This window comes from Pinus tabuliformis, chromosome 1_2 (assembly GCF_031772625.1).
Source record: "Pinus tabuliformis cultivar Carrire ecotype Pingquan chromosome 1_2, CPIR1, whole genome shotgun sequence".
Lineage (NCBI taxonomy): Eukaryota > Viridiplantae > Streptophyta > Pinopsida > Pinales > Pinaceae > Pinus > Pinus tabuliformis.
This window is the reverse complement of record NC_142298.1, coordinates 622582564-622603373: the sequence shown is the minus strand read 5'-3', so window position 1 is coordinate 622603373 and position 20810 is coordinate 622582564. Positions and strand designations below refer to the sequence as shown.

Here is a 20810-nt window from a genome sequence, read left to right as displayed (position 1 = left end):
AAAAAAATTAAAGTGAAAATAAATTATTACTGTAAAATAGTAAAGAAAATTCGGTTGAGACAATTTAACTCCCGTGAGTTTGGATATACAAAAATGTAATATTAAAAATAATAACTTAATTGTAATATAAAAATTACATAAAATTAATAATCATAATCATAATTAAAACAATTACAAAAATGTAATATTAAAAATAATAACTTAATTGTAATATAAAAATTACATAAAATTAATAATCATAATCATAATTAAAACAATTAACTAAATCAATTTAGATCTATTATAACTTTAGAATTTTTTTTTATTCTAACCGATCCTTAGAACATTAACAAATATTTATGTTTCAAGATAGTTGATTCCCTCGGCCCTTTATAGATCCAGAGCTAAGATGAATATAGACTAGTTCAATTATATATATATATATATATATATATATAAAGATATATATATATATATATATATATATATATATATAGATAAAGATATATATATATTACCTTTCTCATTTTTAATATTTATTTGCCTAGAATTTACCTTAGACAGCCATGATATCAATTTACATAATTTATATATGTGAAATGCTATTAATTTTCGTTTATATAAGTTTAAGTTCACAAAAAAGAATTTTAACTATGATACCAATTATAATAGAAACATTTATTGCTTTTTAACTCAATTTTTTTTAATTATAATATAAATTGACTTAGTTTAGATTAATGTTAATTATTTTTTTATTTCCATAAATTTTATCTCACACAAACAAGTTTTAAATATAATATCAATTTACTTAATTTTTTTCAAATTTTTAATTTGGAATGTATTCCAATTTCATGCAACATTTTACATGTAATAAGAGTTGATCTAGTTATTTTCAAGTTTCTAAAAATAATTTTATATGACTTTTTATATTACAAAAAAACAAAATGTAATATTTTGTGTTATGTCCTTTGAGGGATCAAAGCAACTCTTAATGAGGAATGAGGATGTTGGAATGAGGATGTTGGTAAGTTTTATAACGAAAGTGGGTTTGCTTTCCCAATATGAAGCCAAAGCAACTCATAATGAGGAATGAGGTTTTTGGTGAGTTCTATAACCAAGATGAGTTTGTTTTCCCAAATGAAGCTAGAAGGAGGTTACACACAAATGTGTTTTTATTTCATTGCTATTGATTAGACATTATATAGTTTAATTTTTGAAGTTTGTTTTCCCAAATGAAGCTAGAAGGAGGTTACACACAAATGTGTTTTTATTTCATTGCTATTGATTAGACATTATATAGTTTAATTGAAGTTTTCTGAACCAATACTCCTTATACTACTCTTCTTGTTGTCCACCCTTTTTATTTTGGTAGGTAAGCACTCACCGGGGATTTGAACTAGTGACCTAACGCAAGGAGTGCCTTAATAGTGCACCCATTCACCGTCAATCCAAAGCCCCGTGGGCGAAAAGAAAAAAAAGAAAATGATAAAGATTCACTAAAATTTAACTTTATTTTAAATTGTTATTATTATTAATAATTATAAAAAGAAATAATATACTAGTTAAAAAATATTTTTAACCACCAAAATTTACTCTAACTTCACCAAACAAATTTTTAATTTGTAAATGAATTTTGTTACAATATGATAAGCCAATGCCATAATTTATCAATACCACATACACAATATAGAAGTGTTAATATGTCATATTGTTTATTTAATTAATTTAAGATAAAATAATTAAGAAAACATAGTTAACATAAAAATAATTGCTAAATCTGAATCTGTGTATATTATTACCAATACCCTAACATATATGATAAATGTTAAACCTTTATTATTCACTTAATAATTATTTATAAATAATTTAATAAAATATCTAAATGACATTTTAAAATAAAAAAGCCCTATAAACATAATTAAAATAATACACTTCATCGGATAAGTGGCATAATATCTTTGATCTTACTAATGTTTTCAGCTCATAATACACTTCATCGGATAAGTGGCATAATATATTTGATCTTACTAATGTTTTCGAGCTGACGAGAAGGATCTGCAGCTAGGCTTTATGTCGGGAATGCGGAAGCTGATCGCTGCAGAAATGGCAGTGGGTGTAATGCAGGCTATCAGTCAAACCGTACAGAAATGGCATAGTGTTTATTGCCCTATTCCATATTTTACCATTGAAAGAGAAAGAAAGGAAATGATATACACATATTGAATTTGCAGATAAAATGCAAAGACCCCAAATTATGCAACAAGTCGGAGGCAACATTAGTGGTTACATACCTCACACAGAAAAACCGAACAGATCATTGTTGTAACTTGCAGCATGTCACAACCCTTCACGCATAAATATACTTAGTAAAAAAAAATTTAACTATGGTCTGCATGCTAGCACTCATACTCCTTTATAAGTGGACACACTAAACATTATCATAGGCAACCATATATATATATTACGCATTGTCACCATGTACAAACTTATGCGCTTAATCTAATGAACATTTATCAACCTTATACTATATAGGGTTCACCATAATACTGTTATAAATTCGCATACAAGTAATGGCTTTTACTGTTGCATAGTGGTGTTAAGCTGTGTTAAACTTCAAAGTACCATGAGCGTTGACATCTGGACCTAATCCCCTAAACCCTCCCCAGCATACGGAGCATTAGCTGGTCTCGGTTTTCGAAGATCCAGATGCAGGTTTTGGCAGGCTTCTCCACCTACCGCACCGTCTACTATGGTTCTCCGCTGGACAGGTGGAATGGCCGGTACACAAGGCCATGTGACACCTCGGCCTTGGGGCCCTCGGCCTTCCCGCCTCTTCTTCCCGCTTCATTTGGACGTCCCAGATTTCGTTTGGCGATCGAAGGGTGGATATGACTCTAAGGGTTTCACTTCATTACTTAAACCCCGTGAATCAAGGGCAAGGTTCATTTGTTTTGCGTTTACTCCGTCAGTTCGGCTCTCTGCCGCGACTATGGTTTGGTCTTCCCCAGTTTACAGTTTCACCTGCTACCGCTCTAGAGGCCGCAAGGGACCAGCACCGGATTGCTCAGCTCAGGTAATCTCGCATACTGTTACACTGCTAAAGTCCTGCTATTCCACTGAAAGATGCGTTTTGATTATGTTTTTGCTCTTCTTTGCAGGCAAGCACCGGTGGGGGTTGCTCAACCCGATCACTGAGTCGAGGTAATGGTTCTCAACAGCTCACTTTCCGGCGGTTACAGGTTGGTTCCCTTACTAATTACTGGTTTAGTTAAAAGGGCTCGGAACCTATCGTTCTGAGCTATACCTACATGCTTATTTCAGACCGTCGAGGCTGCTGGCTTGCACTTGGGTCCGTCGAGGTATTCTCCATGAGAGCCCTCGAGGTTTCATTATGAATGATACATTATTTGTTTGAAGTTCTCTGGAAGTTCGTCTTGCAGATGGAAAACAGTGTTCCGACTCTTATTTCCTCATTGGTCATGATAGTTTTCTATAACTGTCGAACTAGGTCTTTAGATCTTTATATAGCTTCCAGCTTTGGCCTGGCCGGAGGCTTACCTTGTAAATGACGGCATCAGGTCCTTGTTATATGCTACTTCTATTTTGTTGTAGATGTATATGGTTTCCTAACAGGGTATAATACTGTTCTTAAAATGGATGACAGACATGAACTTGTTGTTTTGTTCGTTTTCCCAGAAGGCATAAGCCTTTCATTTAGATATATGTTATATTATTCCTTTTAATATATGCCCGCTTTGGCTTAATGGTGTTCGACTGTCTGTACATTTGTTTATCCTGTACATATGGACGCTGTATAACTCAGCGCTACCGAACTCGTGTTTTTCTTTCGGTTGATATGCAAAAATGGTAGATCTTTATACACAGATTCATATAGGTTGCATGTGGTCCTGTTTTTATTATTTTACTATGGATGCTCTCGGTACCTCGGTACAATGCTATTTCCGTTGATTTCTTTAATTTATGCAAGTAATACTGCCCAGAAATATGGGTCTCACGGGTGTGAGGGTTTATACGAGGTTTAGGGTCTACCCTCCAACCTTCGTTCCTCATCCAGGGAATAACTTCACTGTGAGTTTTTATGGAAGAACTGCGACTAAGTCGCATAGGTTCACCTTCAGGGACAAAGTCCCAGGTAGCTGTGAGATGTTTTTCTTTTCTTAACTGGTTTCTGTTTCGTGTTTTATATATCATGAATATGTGTATCTACATGTCGACATGCGCTTTCCTATTCTGTTTCATTAGAGTATTCCGGCTACAGCCGTGACCTTTCTCCGAGATCTGGGTTGGTCCAGACTCGTATCTCAAGGTTTTCCAAAATGTACTAATAGTTGTGATTCGGATATTTTCAGTTACATGTTCCTTTACACATAACTATTGTTTATATACTCCATGGTTATTTCTGCCTGTTCATGCTATACACTGCACCTTCGACAGACCTTTAATAAATCATTCAGTCAGTGAATAAACTAACTTAATATTTACAGAGGTCTCTCAGATATTCCGTAATTCTAACCCTTCATGTATTTATCAACTGTCAGTCAGTTCCTATACCTGATCAATCAGCAGGTAGCCTTTATCTTACACATTTATGCGATTCCAGGTACACTGGAACAGTACTAAAGAACCATAGCAAGTCTAGTTTAGATACTGTGGTCTTTCTTAAGTCTTACACTTTAATACAAAAGGATTCTGAAGTTAGAAAACCGTACCTGGTTTGACAGAATCACAATCAGATACTCAAGCAGTCACCTGTGCTTCGAGTCTGCTCGTCCACCCAGCCATGAGATCCATCTTCTGACAGAATTCTCTCCCCCGAGCTATCTTGCAGGCCTCAAGCCCTCAACAAGATCTGAGCACCTAGTGCCTGGTTATCTGGTCTCTACCAGACTTAACCAATCTTCTCAGTATGTCCTCTTTTCCTCCTTTTTGGTCTCTGGAAAAGAATCCTCTTCTGTCTGTCCCAACAGCACAGAACCTCCTCCCTACACCCCAGGACTTTTCCTGTTTGGGAGGGCAGTTCAAATCAGTTATGACAACTGACTTCCTTTCTTTGAAATACACCTCCCAGAGGCTGCCAGCATTTCAAGAAAATATTCCATTTATTTAATAATGTAGTTTATCACAGTTTTTGTTTCTTTTAAAACATAAACAACAACTACTATCATATTGTCTTTTTACTACAGTAAAATCCACATTTACAATCTGCTGGGGGCATTACATCTTCCCCCCCTAAGATTGGACATCGTCCCGATGTCCGTTTCTCTTAAACAAATTCGGGTAAGCCTTTTCAAGGAGTTCCTCATCCTCCCAAGTGGCCTCTTCAGGCCCGTAATGCTGCCACTGCACCTTAGCTTGGATAATAGCCCGTTTCCGCAGCTGCACTTCTCTCCGGTCGAGAATGGTCAGTGGTTCGACCAGAACCTCGCCTTCCGGCTCGACCTGCGAAAGCAACAGATTTAGTTATTCACTGTTTAAGAATAGAACTTATTCATAATGACCAACTTTAACTCTTACCCGAATTCCTTGCCATTGAATCACATGTTTGGGATCGTAGACGTATTGTTTTAATACGGAAACATGAAAAACATTGTGAATCTTAATATGGCTTGGTAGGGCAAGCTGATAGGCTACTGGCCCTACTCTAGCCAAAATTTGGAAAGGTCCAAAATAGCGTGGTGCCAGCTTGGCACACCCACTCCACTGCAAGGCACTTCTTCTGGTTTGAATCCTTACGAAAACGTGGTCTCCGACCTGGAATTCCTTGAACCTTCTCTTTCGGTCGGCGAAACTTTTTTGTCTGTCCTGAGCAGCCTTTAAATTATTGCGCACCTTTTTCACCATGTCTTCCATCTCTTTGAGCATATCCGGGCCCAATCTTAATCTATCTTCAGGTCCACCCCAACTTGAGGGTGTGCGGCACTTCCGCCCGTACAGTACCTCAAAAGGACTCAACTGTGTTGATGAATGATACCCGTTATTATATGCGAATTCAACCAGATGGAGATAGTCCTCCCACTGGTTTGGCCGCAACATAACACATGCCCTCAGCATATCTTCCACCACCTGGTTTACCCGCTCCGTCTGCCCATCGGTCTGGGGATGATAGGCTGTACTAAAGTTCAGCTGTGTCCCCAGTTCCGCAAACAATGTCCTCCAAAAAGCTGATGTGAACTTAACATCACGGTCCGAGATTATCACCTTCGGAAGTCCATGCAGCTTAAACACATTTTGCATGAAGATATGAGCAATTTGCACAGCTTTATACGTGGATTGAACCGGTATGAAATGTGCTGCCTTACTTAATTTATCCACTACTACCATAATAGAATCATTGTTTTTCTTTGTTCGGGGCAACCCGGTTATAAAGTCCATGGAAATGATCTCCCATTTCCATTCCGGAATGGGTAAGGGTTGTAGCAACCCTGCTGGATGCATATGTTCTGCCTTAATCTGCTGGCATTCTAGACACCGTGCTAGATATTCAGCCACCTCTTTTTTCATTTTTGGCCAATAGTATTCTTTCCGAAGTGCGACAACCATTTTCTGGTACCCTGGATGTCCGGTGTAATGGCTGGTATGGAATTCATCCAGAATCAATTTCCGAAGATCATTCCCATTGGGCACATACAGCCTCTTATGAAAATACAGCAATCCAGCATCATCTAACTCGTATCCTTGTTGTATTTCCTTGTCAGAAAGCTGTTGTATTTGCTGGTATTCAGCATCTTGATCAGCTGCTAATTGTATCTTTTCAAGTAAGGAACTCTGCCATTTACTGACTGAAAGTCTGCACACACATTGCACCTTTCGGCTCAAAGCATCAGCCACTCTATTCTCCTTTCCCTTCAAATGCTTAATTTCGAAGTCAAACCCACTTAAGAAATCTGCCCAACGAGCTTGTCTCGTATTTAAGGTGGGTTGACTGAAATAGTTCGTCAGGCTGTGATGGTCTGTCAGCAACAGAAATTTTCTCCCTAACAGGTAATGCCTCCACATTTTCAACGCATGAATAACAGCTGTCAATTCCAAGTCGTAAGCAGAGTATTTCTGTTCATGTTCCTTCAATTTCCTTGATTCATATGCAATCACTCTTCCTTCTTGCATTAACACTCCCCCCACACCTTCTTTACTTGCATCAGTACAGACCACGTAATCCTTATTAGGATCAGCTATACTCAAAATAGGTGCGGTGGTGAGTAAGTGTTTGAGCTGCTCAAAACTTCGCTGACACTCTGGTGTCCACTTAAATATCTTCCCTTTCTTTTGTAAGGAGGTGATAGGGTATGCTACCCTTGAAAAGCCTTCCACAAACCTTCTATAATAACCTGCTAGCCCCATGAAGGATCTGATATCTGCCACGTCCTTTGGTATAGGCCACTCCATTATAGTTCTGATTTTTTCAGGGTCCACTGCAATTCCTTCCTTTGAGATCACATGACCCAAATATTGTATTTCCTCCTTGAAGAAATCACACTTACTAAACTTTGCATATAACTGATGTTCCCGCAAAGTTTGCAACACCACTCTAAGATGTTCTTCATGCTCCTCTCTTGATCGGGAGTAAATCAGAATGTCGTCTATGAAGATTAACACAAACTTATCTAAGAACTTGTGAAACACACTGTTCATCAAACACATAAATGTAGCAGGTGCATTGGTCAGACCAAAAGGTAGCACCACGAACTCGTAATGCCCGTACCGCGTTCTAAAAGCTGTTTTTGCGATATCCTCCTCCTTAATTCTGATCTGATGATAACCAGATCGCAAATCGATCTTAGAGAATACCGTTGCTCCCTTTACCTGGTCGAAAAGTTCATCGATCCGAGGTAAGGGATATTTATTTTTGATCGTGAGCTTATTCAGCTGACGATAATCAATACACATCCGGAAGGTTCCATCCTTCTTTTTGACAAATAACACTGGGGCTCCCCAGGGTGATACGCTGGGACGGATGTAATTCTTGTCTAACAGCTCCTGCAGTTGCATTTTTAATTCTGTTAGCTCTGGTACGCTCATTCGGTAAGGCGCCCGTGACACAGGTGCCGCTCCCGGAATTAGTTCAATGGTGAAGTCCACATCTCTTTTAGGTGGCAGTCCTGGTACTTCCTCAGGAAATACATCTACAAACTCTTGTACTACTGGAATGTTGTCCAGCATAGCTGTTTTATCCTTCTGGTTTGCGTAACCCACCTGAATAGCATAAATTTGACACTTCTTCTTGATGCATTTAGCTAACTGAGATGCTGTAATGGGTCGAATCTGTACGGGATGCTTGATCCCTTGCAGCTCCTGCTGCTCCCCATGGTCGTCCTTATAATAGATGGTTTTCGTCTTGCAATTCACTAGTGACCAGTGTTTTTCCAGCCAATCCATCCCAATCAGGACGTCATATGAACCCAGCGGTAGTATGTTTAAGTCTGCCACTATTGGCTGCCCTGCTATGGTTAAGGAGCATTTATTTATTTTGGCCAAGACTCGCCTCTTGGCTCCCGTAGCTAATTGAACCAGCCACGGATTTCTGAATTTCTCAGATTGTAATTTACACTGTTCTACTATCTTAGGGCTAACATAACTTAAAGTAGCTCCTGGATCAATAAGAACAGCTAAAGAAAGGTTTGAAATTTTACCTTCAAACTCAACCATAGATGGCTGGTACTCTGCTTGGCGGTCCTCCAGGGCTGCATTAATTCTGGGTATGCTACGTGCCACGTCCCCAACGGTTGATGCTTCATGAATTTGGGAGATCTGATCTGTCCCCTTTCGCTGCGGGCAGTTTTTGACATAGTGAGGTCCTCCACAGCCCCAGCATTGCACTGGAGGTCTGGTCACCCCTTCACTTTCTGGCCTAGCAGGTTGTTCATTTACTCTAGATTCACTTGCTGGCCTTGCTCGGGATGCACCTCTTGCTGCAGATCTACTGTTAAATCCTTTACCAGCTCCCTTACCTCCATTGCTGCGCCCTCCCTTGCTGTTTCCAGCCATCCGACTGTTCTTTTTCTCATTCCATCTTTTGTTTGAAGTATCCCCCTTCTGCCTATTCTGCTGGTAACAGATCCTTGCCTTTCGAATGGCTTCATCCATGGTTCTAGGATTGTCAAACTCAATCCGTTCTCTTATATATGAAGGTAAGCTGCTCACAAACCTTTGAACCTTGGCTTTCTCTTCCTTGATATAAGGTACGTAACGTAGCAGAGAGGTAAAGCGATTAATGAACTCGTCCATAGTCTGCTGCCCCAGTCTTAAATCATGGAACTCTCTTGCTTTCTCATCGTAAAAACGCTCAGTTAGGTACCTTTCTTTGAAGTATTTCTGAAACTTTTCCCAAGTAATGGTTCGTTCGCTGACCCCTTTAACGATCTTGATTTCCTCCCACCACAAGGTTGCCTTACCTTGTAGCTGGAAAATGGCCAGCCTTGCTTTCAAGTTGTGGTCGTATTCATACAACTGGAAGTATTTATTCATATTTATTAACCATGCCTCTGCTGCCTCTTCCTGTTCGCCATCGAAATGCGGGGGTTTAATCTTCCGGAATTCTCCCTGCAGCTCCAATTTCTGACGTTTTGAGGTTTGTTGTTGTGGCACATTGTCAGAATGATCCTCCTTGTCTTCTGAATTTTCAGGTGCATGCTGAAAGTCTTGCTCCTCTGTTACTCTCTGCTGTTCCGCGCTGGGGTTAGTTGAGGGTGGGTTCTGCCTGTCTGACAAACTCTTCAGGATTCTTTCTTGTTCTACTGTTAAACGTGCATTGTCTTCTCGTAAGCGTGCCATCTCATTTTTCAACTCCTGAACAGTTTCAAGTATTGCCAGGTTGGTACTTCGTGTTGCCTCACCCAACTGTACCCACAGTTCTGGATTTTCCTGAGGGTTACTGCCATCTCCCTGCATTTTGTTACTTTGCTTTTCTCTTTGGCTTGTCTGCTAGCTTGTTATAATTCTGTGTGTCACCCCTTCATAACAGAACAACAGTTAAGTACTTTTATCAGTTTTTTTTTTTTAAATATACATGGTGTATGCTGCTGCACAGTGAAACATGTCAGATTGAGGCCACAGTGTTGTAACTGGGCTCTGATACCAATTTGTCACAACCCTTCACGCATAAATATACTTAGTAAAAAAAATTTAACTATGGTCTGCATGCTAGCACTCATACTCCTTTATAAGTGGACACACTAAACATTATCATAGGCAACCATATATATATATTATGCATTGTCACCGTGTACAAACTTATGCGCTTAATCTAATGAAAATTTATCAACCTTATACTATATAAGGTTCACCATAATACTGTTATAAATTCGCATACAAGTAATGGCTTTTACTGTTGCATAGTGGTGTTAAGCTGTGTTAAACTTCAAAGTACCATGAGCGTTGACATCTGGACCTAATCCCCTAAACCCTCCCCAGCATACGGAGCATTAGCTGGTCTCGGTTTTCGAAGATCTAGATGCAGGTTTTGGCAGGCTTCTCCACCTATCGCACCGTCTACTAAGGTTCTCCGCTGGACAGGTGGAATGGCCGGTACACAAGGCCATGTGACACCTCGGCCTTGGGGCCCTCGGCCTTCCCGCCTCTTCTTCCCGCTTCATTTGGACGTCCCAGATTTCGTTTGGCGATCGAAGGGTGGATATGACTCTAAGGGTTTCACTTCATTACTTAAACCCCGTGAATCAAGGGCAAGGTTCATTTGTTTTGCGTTTACTCCGTCAGTTCGGCTCTCTGCCACGACTATGGTTTGGTCTTCCCCAGTTTACAGTTTCACCTGCTACCGCTCTAGAGGCCGCAAGGGACCAGCACCGGATTGCTCAGCTCAGGTAATCTCGCATACTGTTACACTGCTAAAGTCCTGCTATTCCACTGAAAGATGCGTTTTGATTATGTTTTTGCTCTTCTTTGCAGGCAAGCACCGGTGGGGGTTGCTCAACCCGATCACTGAGTCGAGGTAATGGTTCTCAACAGCTCACATTCCGGTGGTTACAAGTTGGTTCCCTTACTAATTACTGGTTTAGTTAAAAGGGCTCGGAACCTATCGTTCTGAGCTATACCTACATGCTTATTTCAGACCGTCGAGGCTGCTGGCTTGCACTTGGGTCCGTCGAGGTATTCTCCATGAGAGCCCTCGAGGTTTCATTATGAATGATACATTATTTGTTTGAAGTTCTCTGGAAGTTCGTCTTGCAGATGGAAAACAGTGTTCCGACTCTTATTTCCTCATTGGTCATGATAGTTTTCTATAACTGTCGAACTAGGTCTTTAGATCTTTATATAGCTTCCAGCTTTGGCCTGGCCGGAGGCTTACCTTGTAAATGACGGCATCAGGTCCTTGTTATATGCTACTTCTATTTTGCTGTAGATGTATATGGTTTCCTAACAGGGTATAATACTGTTCTTAAAATGGATGACAGACAGGAACTTGTTGTTTTGTTCGTTTTCCCAGAAGGCATAAGCCTTTCATTTAGATATATGTTATATTATTCCTTTTAATATATGCCCGCTTTGGCTTAATGGTGTTCGACTGTCTGTACATTTGTTTATCCTGTACATATGGACGCTGTATAACTCAGCGCTACCGAACTCGTGTTTTTCTTTCGGTTGATATGCAAAAATGGTAGATCTTTATACACAGATTCATATAGGTTGCATGTGGTCCTGTTTTTATTATTTTACTATGGATGCTCTCGGTACCTCGGTACAATGCTATTTCCATTGATTTCTTTAATTTATGCAAGTAATACTGCCCAGAAATATGGGTCTCACGGGTGTGAGGGTTTATACGAGGTTTAGGGTCTACCCTCCAACCTTCGTTCCTCATCCAGGGAATAACTTCACTGTGAGTTTTTATGGAAGAACTGCGACTAAGTCGCATAGGTTCACCTTCAGGGACAAAGTCCCAGGTAGCTGTGAGATGTTTTTCTTTTCTTAACTGGTTTCTGTTTCGTGTTTTATATATCATGAATATGTGTATCTACATGTCGACATGCGCTTTCCTATTCTGTTTCATTAGAGTATTCCGGCTACAGCCGTGACCTTTCTCCGAGATCTGGGTTGGTCCAGACTCGTATCTCAAGGTTTTCCAAAATGTACTAATAGTTGTGATTCAGATATTTTCAGTTACATGTTCCTTTACACATAACTATTGTTTATATACTCCATGGTTATTTCTGCCTGTTCATGCTATACACTGCACCTTCGACAGACCTTTAATAAATCATTCAGTCAGTGAATAAACTAACTTAATATTTACAGAGGTCTCTCAGATATTCCGTAATTCTAACCCTTCATGTATTTATCAACTGTCAGTCAGTTCCTATACCCGATCAATCAGCAGGTAGCCTTTATCTTACACATTTATGCGATTCCAGGTACACTGGAACAGTACTAAAGAACCATAGCAAGTCTAGTTTAGATACTGTGGTCTTTCTTAAGTCTTACACTTTAATACAAAAGGATTCTGAAGTTAGAAAACCGTACCTGGTTTGACAGAATCACAATCAGATACTCAAGCAGTCACCTATGCTTCGAGTTTGCTCGTCCACCCAGCCATGAGATCCATCTTCTGACAGAATTCTCTCCCCTGAGCTATCTTGCAGGCCTCAAGCCCTCAACAAGATCTGAGCACCTAGTGCCTGGTTATCTGGTCTCTACCAGACTTAACCAATCTTCTCAGTATGTCCTCTTTTCCTCCTTTTTGGTCTCTGGAAAAGAATCCTCTTCTGTCTGTCCCAACAGCACAGAACCTCCTCCCTACACCCCAGGACTTTTCCTGTTTGGGAGGGCAGTTCAAATCAGTTATGACAACTGACTTCCTTTCTTTGAAATACACCTTCCAGAGGCTGCCAGAATTTCATGAAAATATTCCATTTATTTAATAATGTAGTTTATCACAGTTTTTGTTTCTTTTAAAACATAAACAACAACTACTATCATATTGTCTTTTTACTACAGTAAAATCCACATTTACAATCTGTTGGGGGCATTACACAGCACATTCTCAAATATGACGCTAGAAGATAAGGGCCCTCAAACTTCTTAAGGTCAGATTGATATCAAATATAAAACGGTGAACAGAGCATTTCCCTAATCTGCTTCTTACACATCTTCTTACACATCGAGCTGAGGTAGGGGGTTAACATATAATGAATGACCTAAAGATAGTATCTTGATCTGCTCTGAGGCTGCGAACAAGTTATGTTGAGTAACCACTATATTTGCTACCTTGCTGTGGATTTTTTTTAGAGAAGCAGGAAAATACAACTAATATAACAGTAAGTTTTATTATCAACTTCTAGAATATTTTGGTGTTTAGAATCAATTTGTAAGAGCCCCACGCATGTTTAGAGGAAAAAGAAATAATCAGTGTGATTCTTGTTCATGTAATTACAATTTATGAAACTGCATTTAGAAAATTCATGAGGGAACAATGACTACATGCGTAAATAAACCAATGGTGACATGATAGTTAGTTGGTCCTTTGTAATAGTTTTGTAGGTGGGTACTTCTGAGTAGCATTACATACGCGCACCTATGGTGTACTCTGGGACAAAGAGAAGCCACCAGGGGGGTGTTCCGCAGTTTGGATTTATGGTATTGAGTAGGTACAATTGGAAAATGTTGTGGCCTATAATGTCTATGCCCTCCGACTGGAAAAGTTGTAATCGACCATCACAAAAATGGAGTTGATTTTAGTTTGAATGTAACAGTACATTAGGATTGTTTAGGTTTTTTGGAAGCCTACCAATGCTTCTATAGTTGGTCCTCTTGTCTTTACAATTTTGGAGTTATCCATCAGTTTATGATTTCTAAAATGTCTTGGTTTTAGACACCATTATATCTTCTTAGATATTTTTCCATATTAAGTTTTAGTTAAAAATACTTACGAGGATGTATTACTTTTTCTTTCAAACTAAATAACCTAAGACCAATTCTTTCTTCGCCTTCAGTTTTGTATCTCGTGGACTTCTGTATACAGACTTACAAGACATTCAATTTCGTTGGACCCATTTTGGCATGCTCTGCCAAATGGAATTGGCAGATTCGGGTTTTACGATAAAAGAGTTAGGGTGACGATTTAATAAACACTGAATATTCCTTTTTACCATCACAATATAATATAATATAATAAAGGATGAGATTAATTTAAAAAAATAAATAAATATTTATTATTATTATTATTATTTTATATATAATTTAAAAGATTCCTAATCATGCAAGTGTCCGGGTAGCCTCTATTTCAGTGTCTTTTGCTTCTTCCAATGTGAGATTTTTTTTCTCCACTCCTTACACATGTGAGATTGACATGGCCATTTATCTAGACAATTAATAGAATGTGTGGTTATTTTATGCTTTAATTTTATGCTTTAACTATTAAAATGATATTTTATATGAAATTATATTTTTGTTAGAAATTAGAATAATACTAAAAAGTGGGAAGATGAATCATTGTTATGACAATTTAACAATTTATTACAGAGAATATTTAGTAACAATAATAATCAATAGCACACCAAACTCATAAACAAGGACACAGGATATTAGCATTGAAATAACTATCATATATTATGATGCAAGAGAAAGCTCCAGCTTCAATTTACATCAATTCTTTGTGTAGGCTACAACTCACTGAAGGCTCCAACCTTCTCTCTGTCTGAATGTACTGACATGAAGGAAGCTCCAACTTCCATGGTTTGTTAGCTCTAATTGAGAGGAAGCTCCAACTCCCTATTATGCAAGGACCAACTTGCACATCCCTATAGATATTTCTTTCATATAATTTTCACACTGACATCATGAAGGTTTCTCTTCTTCAAAAATGATTCTCTGTTCTACTCACCAAAAGCCACCACACTTCATACACCTCAAATGTTTTCCATATACCTCTGCTCATACCTTTGCTAGTACTTATAAGGATTTAGAATTGCTTCTATTCTCAATAGATTTCCTATTTTTTTAGTTTAATTGTCAATGCTACTTCAAATTAAATGTTGTTCTGATTTGTAGTTTATCAACCTATTTTCATTATGTTGCACCTTAACTATTGTCTTTAGTGTTGTTTAATAACTTTAACAATACAATTTTATTCTTTGATTGTATCTCCATTGAAGTGATGATGCTTTTATTTTTATGCATACCCTTCTTCCTGTTTTAATTTTAGTTCTAAACAATCAGGTTAACTTATCTCACCAAATTTTTCAATTTGTTTGTTCTCTTTTTGTTCAAACAATATGCACATGAGAAATTAGTCTTCCATTTCCTGCACATTGTTAACTTTTCTCTGTGCATTTATATGTATTGAAATCTTTATTGGATTGTTCCTTCATTCTGTTCTTTTTTGCAGTTTATTACAATGCTATTTTATTTTTTTGTAGTTTATATGCCTTAACTTTTGAAAGACATCAAAAAATGAATAAAGCACCAATTTACCATTGTTCCTAGTGTTTGCCTTAGCGTGTATTGTTTTGTGCCTTTAGAACCATGATTCGTGACCCTGTCTTTTGTTCCTTAGGCTGTTAAATAATAAACGCTATCAAAATATGCCCAAATTTCCATAAAATGCCCAAGCCACTAAACTATGAGCTAATAGTCCCAAAGTTGATGTCCCTATATTTTGCACTAGGGGATAAAACCCTGACCAAGTCTATGAATTGGGACATTTTCAAATTTTCACTTTAAAAATTATTTGAAGACCTAAACCTTTGAATGTCTTCGAATGCTAGCCATGCAAATAAACCTGCTTCGTTCACATACCCTTTTTTTAATAAAACTACTAACACACAAAAATGCATGCAAACATGTTCCTTTGGTGCACTATTGAAAGATATCCCACATTGTCATGTGCTTGTCATTCCTACGTCATGTTGATCTCATCTACGCTACATCACACCACCTATGTGATGCCACATGTCACCCATATTTGGCTTACTTAGCTACCAAAAATTGCAAATCAACATGTCAGACATCACACGAATGGAACATGCAACATCATCTATTGATGTCATGTTGGCATATTGATGATGTTAGCATGGCATTTCATTTGTGATTTTCACTCACAATTCATCACTATCATCGAATACGATTCTACCACCTCTCACTTGTGTACCACACACTATATTACATGATCAAATCTATATAGTGTGAAGAGGTCCATGTTCGGGTGAAAATAACACTTTCCTTTATAAAGGATTCTAGGGTCGCATGCCTAAATCCACTAAAAACATTGAAAATTTGGAATTTTGACCGAATTGCTATGGTTCAGGATATTCTAGAGTTCTCCCCACATCGTTCTGTGTCCTTTCTCTATGAGAACCCTTGAATGTGGCATCAAGGCTTGGTCTAGGAATTTTAATGTTCGCATGTAGCCAAAAGTGGGTCCCACATATTTTTAAGTTGTTTTGTTGCATGCCTTTAACTTCTTTATATATGGTCCTGTTGGCATTATGATTCTGGTATGGCTTTATGATACATATGTTGTACTTGATGGCAACCCACTCATCTCAGATGATAAATTATAGTGCAGAAAAGTTCACGCACTTATATGCACAGAAAAGTTTATTTCATGTAGAGAAAGGTTCACGCACTTTTATGCAGAGAAAAGTTTATTTCATGTAGAGAAAAGTTTATTTCATGTAGAGAAAAAGTTCACGCACTTTCATGTTGGAGAACTTACCTTTGGTCCATGGTAGTTAGTCCTTGGTATTTGAACCTATGGTTTTGGACCATGGTACCTTGTCAAAAGTGTGTATATGTTGGAGAACTTACCTTTGGTCCATGGTGCTTAGTCCTTGGTATTATTGAGCCCCATGTTTTTGGGCCCCTTGTATTGGTTATCTATGGTATTGATCCATGATTTTAGAAAGAAGCTTGCTTGTATAAAGCAAAAGAGATCACATGGCTAATTCATTCTTGCAAATCGAATATCTTAAGATCTGAAATATTGGGTTATTGTTTTAAAAGTTTGATCTATGAAAGGGAAGTTGAAAGAGAATCTGTGAAGGGTGATCTCTCAAGCGCTGCAGCTGCGCAGTGCGGAGGCGCCACAGAAGGCATAGTGTGGAGGCGCCACAGAAGGCGCAGTGCGGAGACGCCACAGAGGCGCCACAGAAGGCACAGTGCGGAGATGCCACAGAGGCGCCACAGAAGGCGTAGTGCGGAGGCGCCATAGAAGGCGTAGTGCGGAGGCGCCACAGAACGCGCAGTGTGGAGACGCCATAGAGGCGCCATAGAAGGCGCAGTGCGGAGATGCCGCAGAGGTGCCACAGAAGGCGCAGTGCGAAGGCGCCACAGAAGGCGTAGTGCGGAGGCGCCACAGAAGGCGCAGTGCGGAGACGCCATAGAGGCACCACAGAAGGCGCAGTGCGGAGGCGCCACAGAAGGCGCAGTGCGGAGACGCCACAGAGGCGCCACAGAAGGCGCAGTGCGGAGGCGCCACAGAGGGCGTAGTGCGGAGGCGCCACAGAAGGCGCAGTGTGGAGATGCCACAGAGGCGCCACAGAAGGCGCAGTGCGGAGGTGCCGGAGAAGGCACAGTGCGGAGACGCCACAGAGGCGCCACAGAAGGCGCAGTGCGGAGGCGCCATAGAAGGCGCAGTGCGGAGACGCCACAGAGGCGCCACAGAAGTCGCAGTGCGGAGGCGCCTCAGAAGGCGCAGTGCAGAGGCGCCACAGAGGGCGCAGTGCAGAGGCGCCACAGAAGGCGCAGTGCGGAGGCGCCACAGAAGGCGCAGGTACGGTGGTCGCGGCACCACAAAATGTGCAGGTGCGGAGGTAGTACAGATATCCGCAGATCTATACCAGTGAAGTTGCAATCCCTGCTTAAAATTTGTTTTAACTGCCTTTGACTATTCTGCAGGGTTTTGGGTGCATAACTGATGTTTGGTTACTGGTATTGAGTTCAGATAACAGCATGATTAATGAGTTATCTTTATGTACTCGATCTGGTTGATAACTCTCATAATATAATTGGATATGTATAGATCTGGTGATTGGGTGATTCAGAAGGTTGTTTGATTATGAGCTTCAATGTTGTTGTTGGATCCAGTTTGAAAATTTATGAAAAGTGGTCCTTGAAAGAAAAGAAGTAGGGGGGTTGTAGCTCCCTTCCAGGAGAGGCTGGAAAACGGGAGAGAGAGTTGTAGCTCTCTGTAGGTTGCAGCCTGCGTACTGGTAAAGGACTGCACCAGTACAAAATCATTGTAACAGGAGTTTCTAATTTGAAAGAAGATAGAGACATATTGCAGCAGGTGGTTTTCACCCACATTGGGTTTCCACCTTATATCTGGTGTTCTTTGGTGTGACTATCTGTTTTTCTTGTTCATGCTCATTATTTTATGGTACTGATATGCAAAAATAATTCAAAGTGTAAGTAAGGAAGATTTGTTAAAAGAACTTGATAATACTGATTCACCCCCCCCTCTCAGTATTATTTTCAACAATTGGTATCAGAGCAGGTCCTTCAGAGAAGCTTGATCGCTTGAAGGTAGATCATTCATCATGAGCAACTACGAGAGAGAAGCATCAATCAGGCCACCAATTTTTGATGGGATGAACTTCAATTATTGGAAGATAAGAGTTACTGCCTATCTTCAATCTCTTGGTACAGAAGTTTGGGATATCATAGAGACAGGCTACACTTTTCCTTCTGCTACTCCTACAGATTCAGCCGAGAAGAAGAAATATGAAACAAATGTGAAAGCAATCAATACTCTATTGGGATGCTTATCCCAATCGAAATTCGTGAAGGTAATGCACTATAAATCCACAAAAGAAATATGGGACAAAATTGTCACGAGCTATGAAGGAGACGAACAGGTAAAGCGCGCTAAACTTCAAACTTTCAGGATTCAGTATGAGAATCTCAGAATGTATAATGATGAAAGTGTGGCTAACTATTTCCTTAGGGTAGATGAAATTGTTAACTGCATGAAAAACTTGGGTGAAGAAATAAAAGAGGCTATTGTGGTTGAAAAAGTCCTAAGATCCTTGTCCCCCAAGTTTGAATCTAAAGTGTCCGCTATAGAGGAAAAAGAAAATCTACAAACTCTCACCATGTCTCAACTACATGGAATTCTAACTGCTTATGAAATGAGAAAGGTAGGTCCATTAGATAGAAGAGAAGCGGCTTTCAAGGCTTCAGGCAAAGGAGATTACTATGAAGCAAGTCATGTGCCAGAAGAAGAAGAAGAAGAATCAAATTTTGTCAGAAATCTTCAAAGGGGTTCTGGAAGGTTCAGAGGTAAGTTATCTTTTAAATGTTTTGCTTGTGGAAGAGTAGGTCATTATGTTGCAAAATGTCCTTATAAGGATAAAGGAAAGGAACCTGCTAGATGGAACAAGAAACAGAGTGCAAACAAGAAAAGTTACTACACTCATGAAGATAGTGATGGTCTATCGATTAGTGATGAATATGAACAAGGTAATGACTATAAACTGTTAATGGCATTTGAAGATGATGATTATATGGATGCTATAGATGTGGATAGCCTTTCTGAAGAAATTACTAGACTCAAGAGATGTATAGAAGAAAAGAATATGATCATTGATACTCTACAATTCCAAATTGATGAAAAGGAAAAGCATCTTGAAAAATTAGAAGGTGAAATTGTTGGTCTTAGAAAAGAGATTGAGAAAACAAAAGCTATTAATCTTAAGTTTGTCAAAGGATCTGAAACTTTGGATGAGATTATCAATGTACAGCGTTCTCCACTAAACAAGACAGGTCTGGGCTATAATGGAGAAACTTCTCAAGCAACCACTTCAAAAAGTTATCTTGATGCAGCAAGAAGGAATGAGTAAAAGCACAATGAAGACCCTCAGGCAAGGCAGGGACGAATTGCAAACAGAGACTATCAAGGGCAATCCGTTTTAAGGGTGAACAAAAGCTACAACCAGCCACAGGAAAAATCTTCTCAATTTAGTTCAAGAATGGATGACAATAGAAATTACAATCATTTGGCCGGTAGATTTGATAACCGCAGAAATTTCTTCAATGGACAATGTTTCTCTTGCCATAACTTTGGTCACAAAGCAGCTCAATGTGTTGCATATAAAACAATCATGACTAGAGAAGCTCAAAAACAAAGAAGTATGATCGGGATTACAAAAAGTACCTATAACAACTTTTCGGCTCTTGAAAATGAAGTTGAATGTTCTATTTGCAATAACTTTGGTCATGAAGATTCTGAATGCAGGAGCAGGTTTCAGCAGACAAAGGAACAAGCCTCAAACACCAAAACATGGAGAATAAAGGAACCACAAACAGAAAGATGTGGGATAGCATCCTATGCAGAGGGACAGGGAAATCTATGGTACATTGACAGTGGATGTTCGAAGCATATGACATGTGATAAAGAAAAACTTGAGTCATATTCTGCTCTAGAAAAGGGAAAGAAAGTTTCTTTTGGAAATGATACTCCTGCAACTATAAAAGGAAAAGGCACTGCTCAGTTAAAAGAAAAGGTCAAGGCTGGAAATGTTTTGTATGTTGATGGATTGAAACATAATCTTCTAAGTGTCAGCCAGATGTGTGATCAAGGAACCGAGGTGATATTTAGAACAAATGGATGTCTTGTTCGTGATCTTGATATAGGTAAAACGGTGATCAAAGGTAAAAGAACTCCAAATAATCTATACGTATTTGAAGAAGGACAACAACAATGCTATCTAAGCAAGGATGATGAAAATTGGCTGTGGCAGCGGAGGTTGGGGCATCTAAGCTTTTCACAAATAAGGAAAGCATGCAAATATCAGGCAGTTCGCGATCTTCCAGATATCAAAATTCCAGACAACACCATATGAAATCATGTCAGTTTGGAAAGC

The 20810-nt window shown here is 39.2% G+C and overlaps 1 protein-coding gene and 1 long non-coding RNA gene across 2 annotated transcripts; both read left to right on the top strand.

Annotated features, from left to right (window-relative positions):
- The first annotated feature begins 2539 nt into the window (after positions 1-2539).
- LOC149207167 (uncharacterized) lies at positions 2540-3735 on the top strand. Its single transcript, XM_089393852.1, has 3 exons — positions 2540-3052; positions 3138-3180; positions 3301-3735. The coding sequence occupies exons 1-3, from the start codon at positions 2729-2731 to the stop codon at positions 3372-3374; spliced, it is 441 nt and encodes a 146-aa protein (XP_089249978.1). The 5' UTR covers positions 2540-2728; the 3' UTR covers positions 3375-3735.
- A 6967-nt stretch (positions 3736-10702) lies between these two features.
- LOC149207166 (uncharacterized) lies at positions 10703-11499 on the top strand. Its single transcript, XR_016251985.1, has 3 exons — positions 10703-10814; positions 10900-10942; positions 11063-11499. It is a non-coding gene; the product is annotated as an uncharacterized LOC149207166 (long non-coding RNA).
- The last annotated feature ends 9311 nt before the right edge of the window (positions 11500-20810 follow it).

Bases quoted from the DNA above. Each gene is read 5' to 3' on its own strand.
- LOC149207167 (XM_089393852.1), top strand. From the start codon at position 2,729: ATGGTTCTCCGCTGGACAGGTGGAATGGCCGGTACACAAGGCCATGTG. The intron at 3,053-3,137 runs GTAATCTCGCAT...TCTTCTTTGCAG, and splicing joins CACCGGATTGCTCAGCTCAG to GCAAGCACCGGTGGGGGTTG. The intron at 3,181-3,300 runs GTAATGGTTCTC...TGCTTATTTCAG, and splicing joins AACCCGATCACTGAGTCGAG to ACCGTCGAGGCTGCTGGCTT.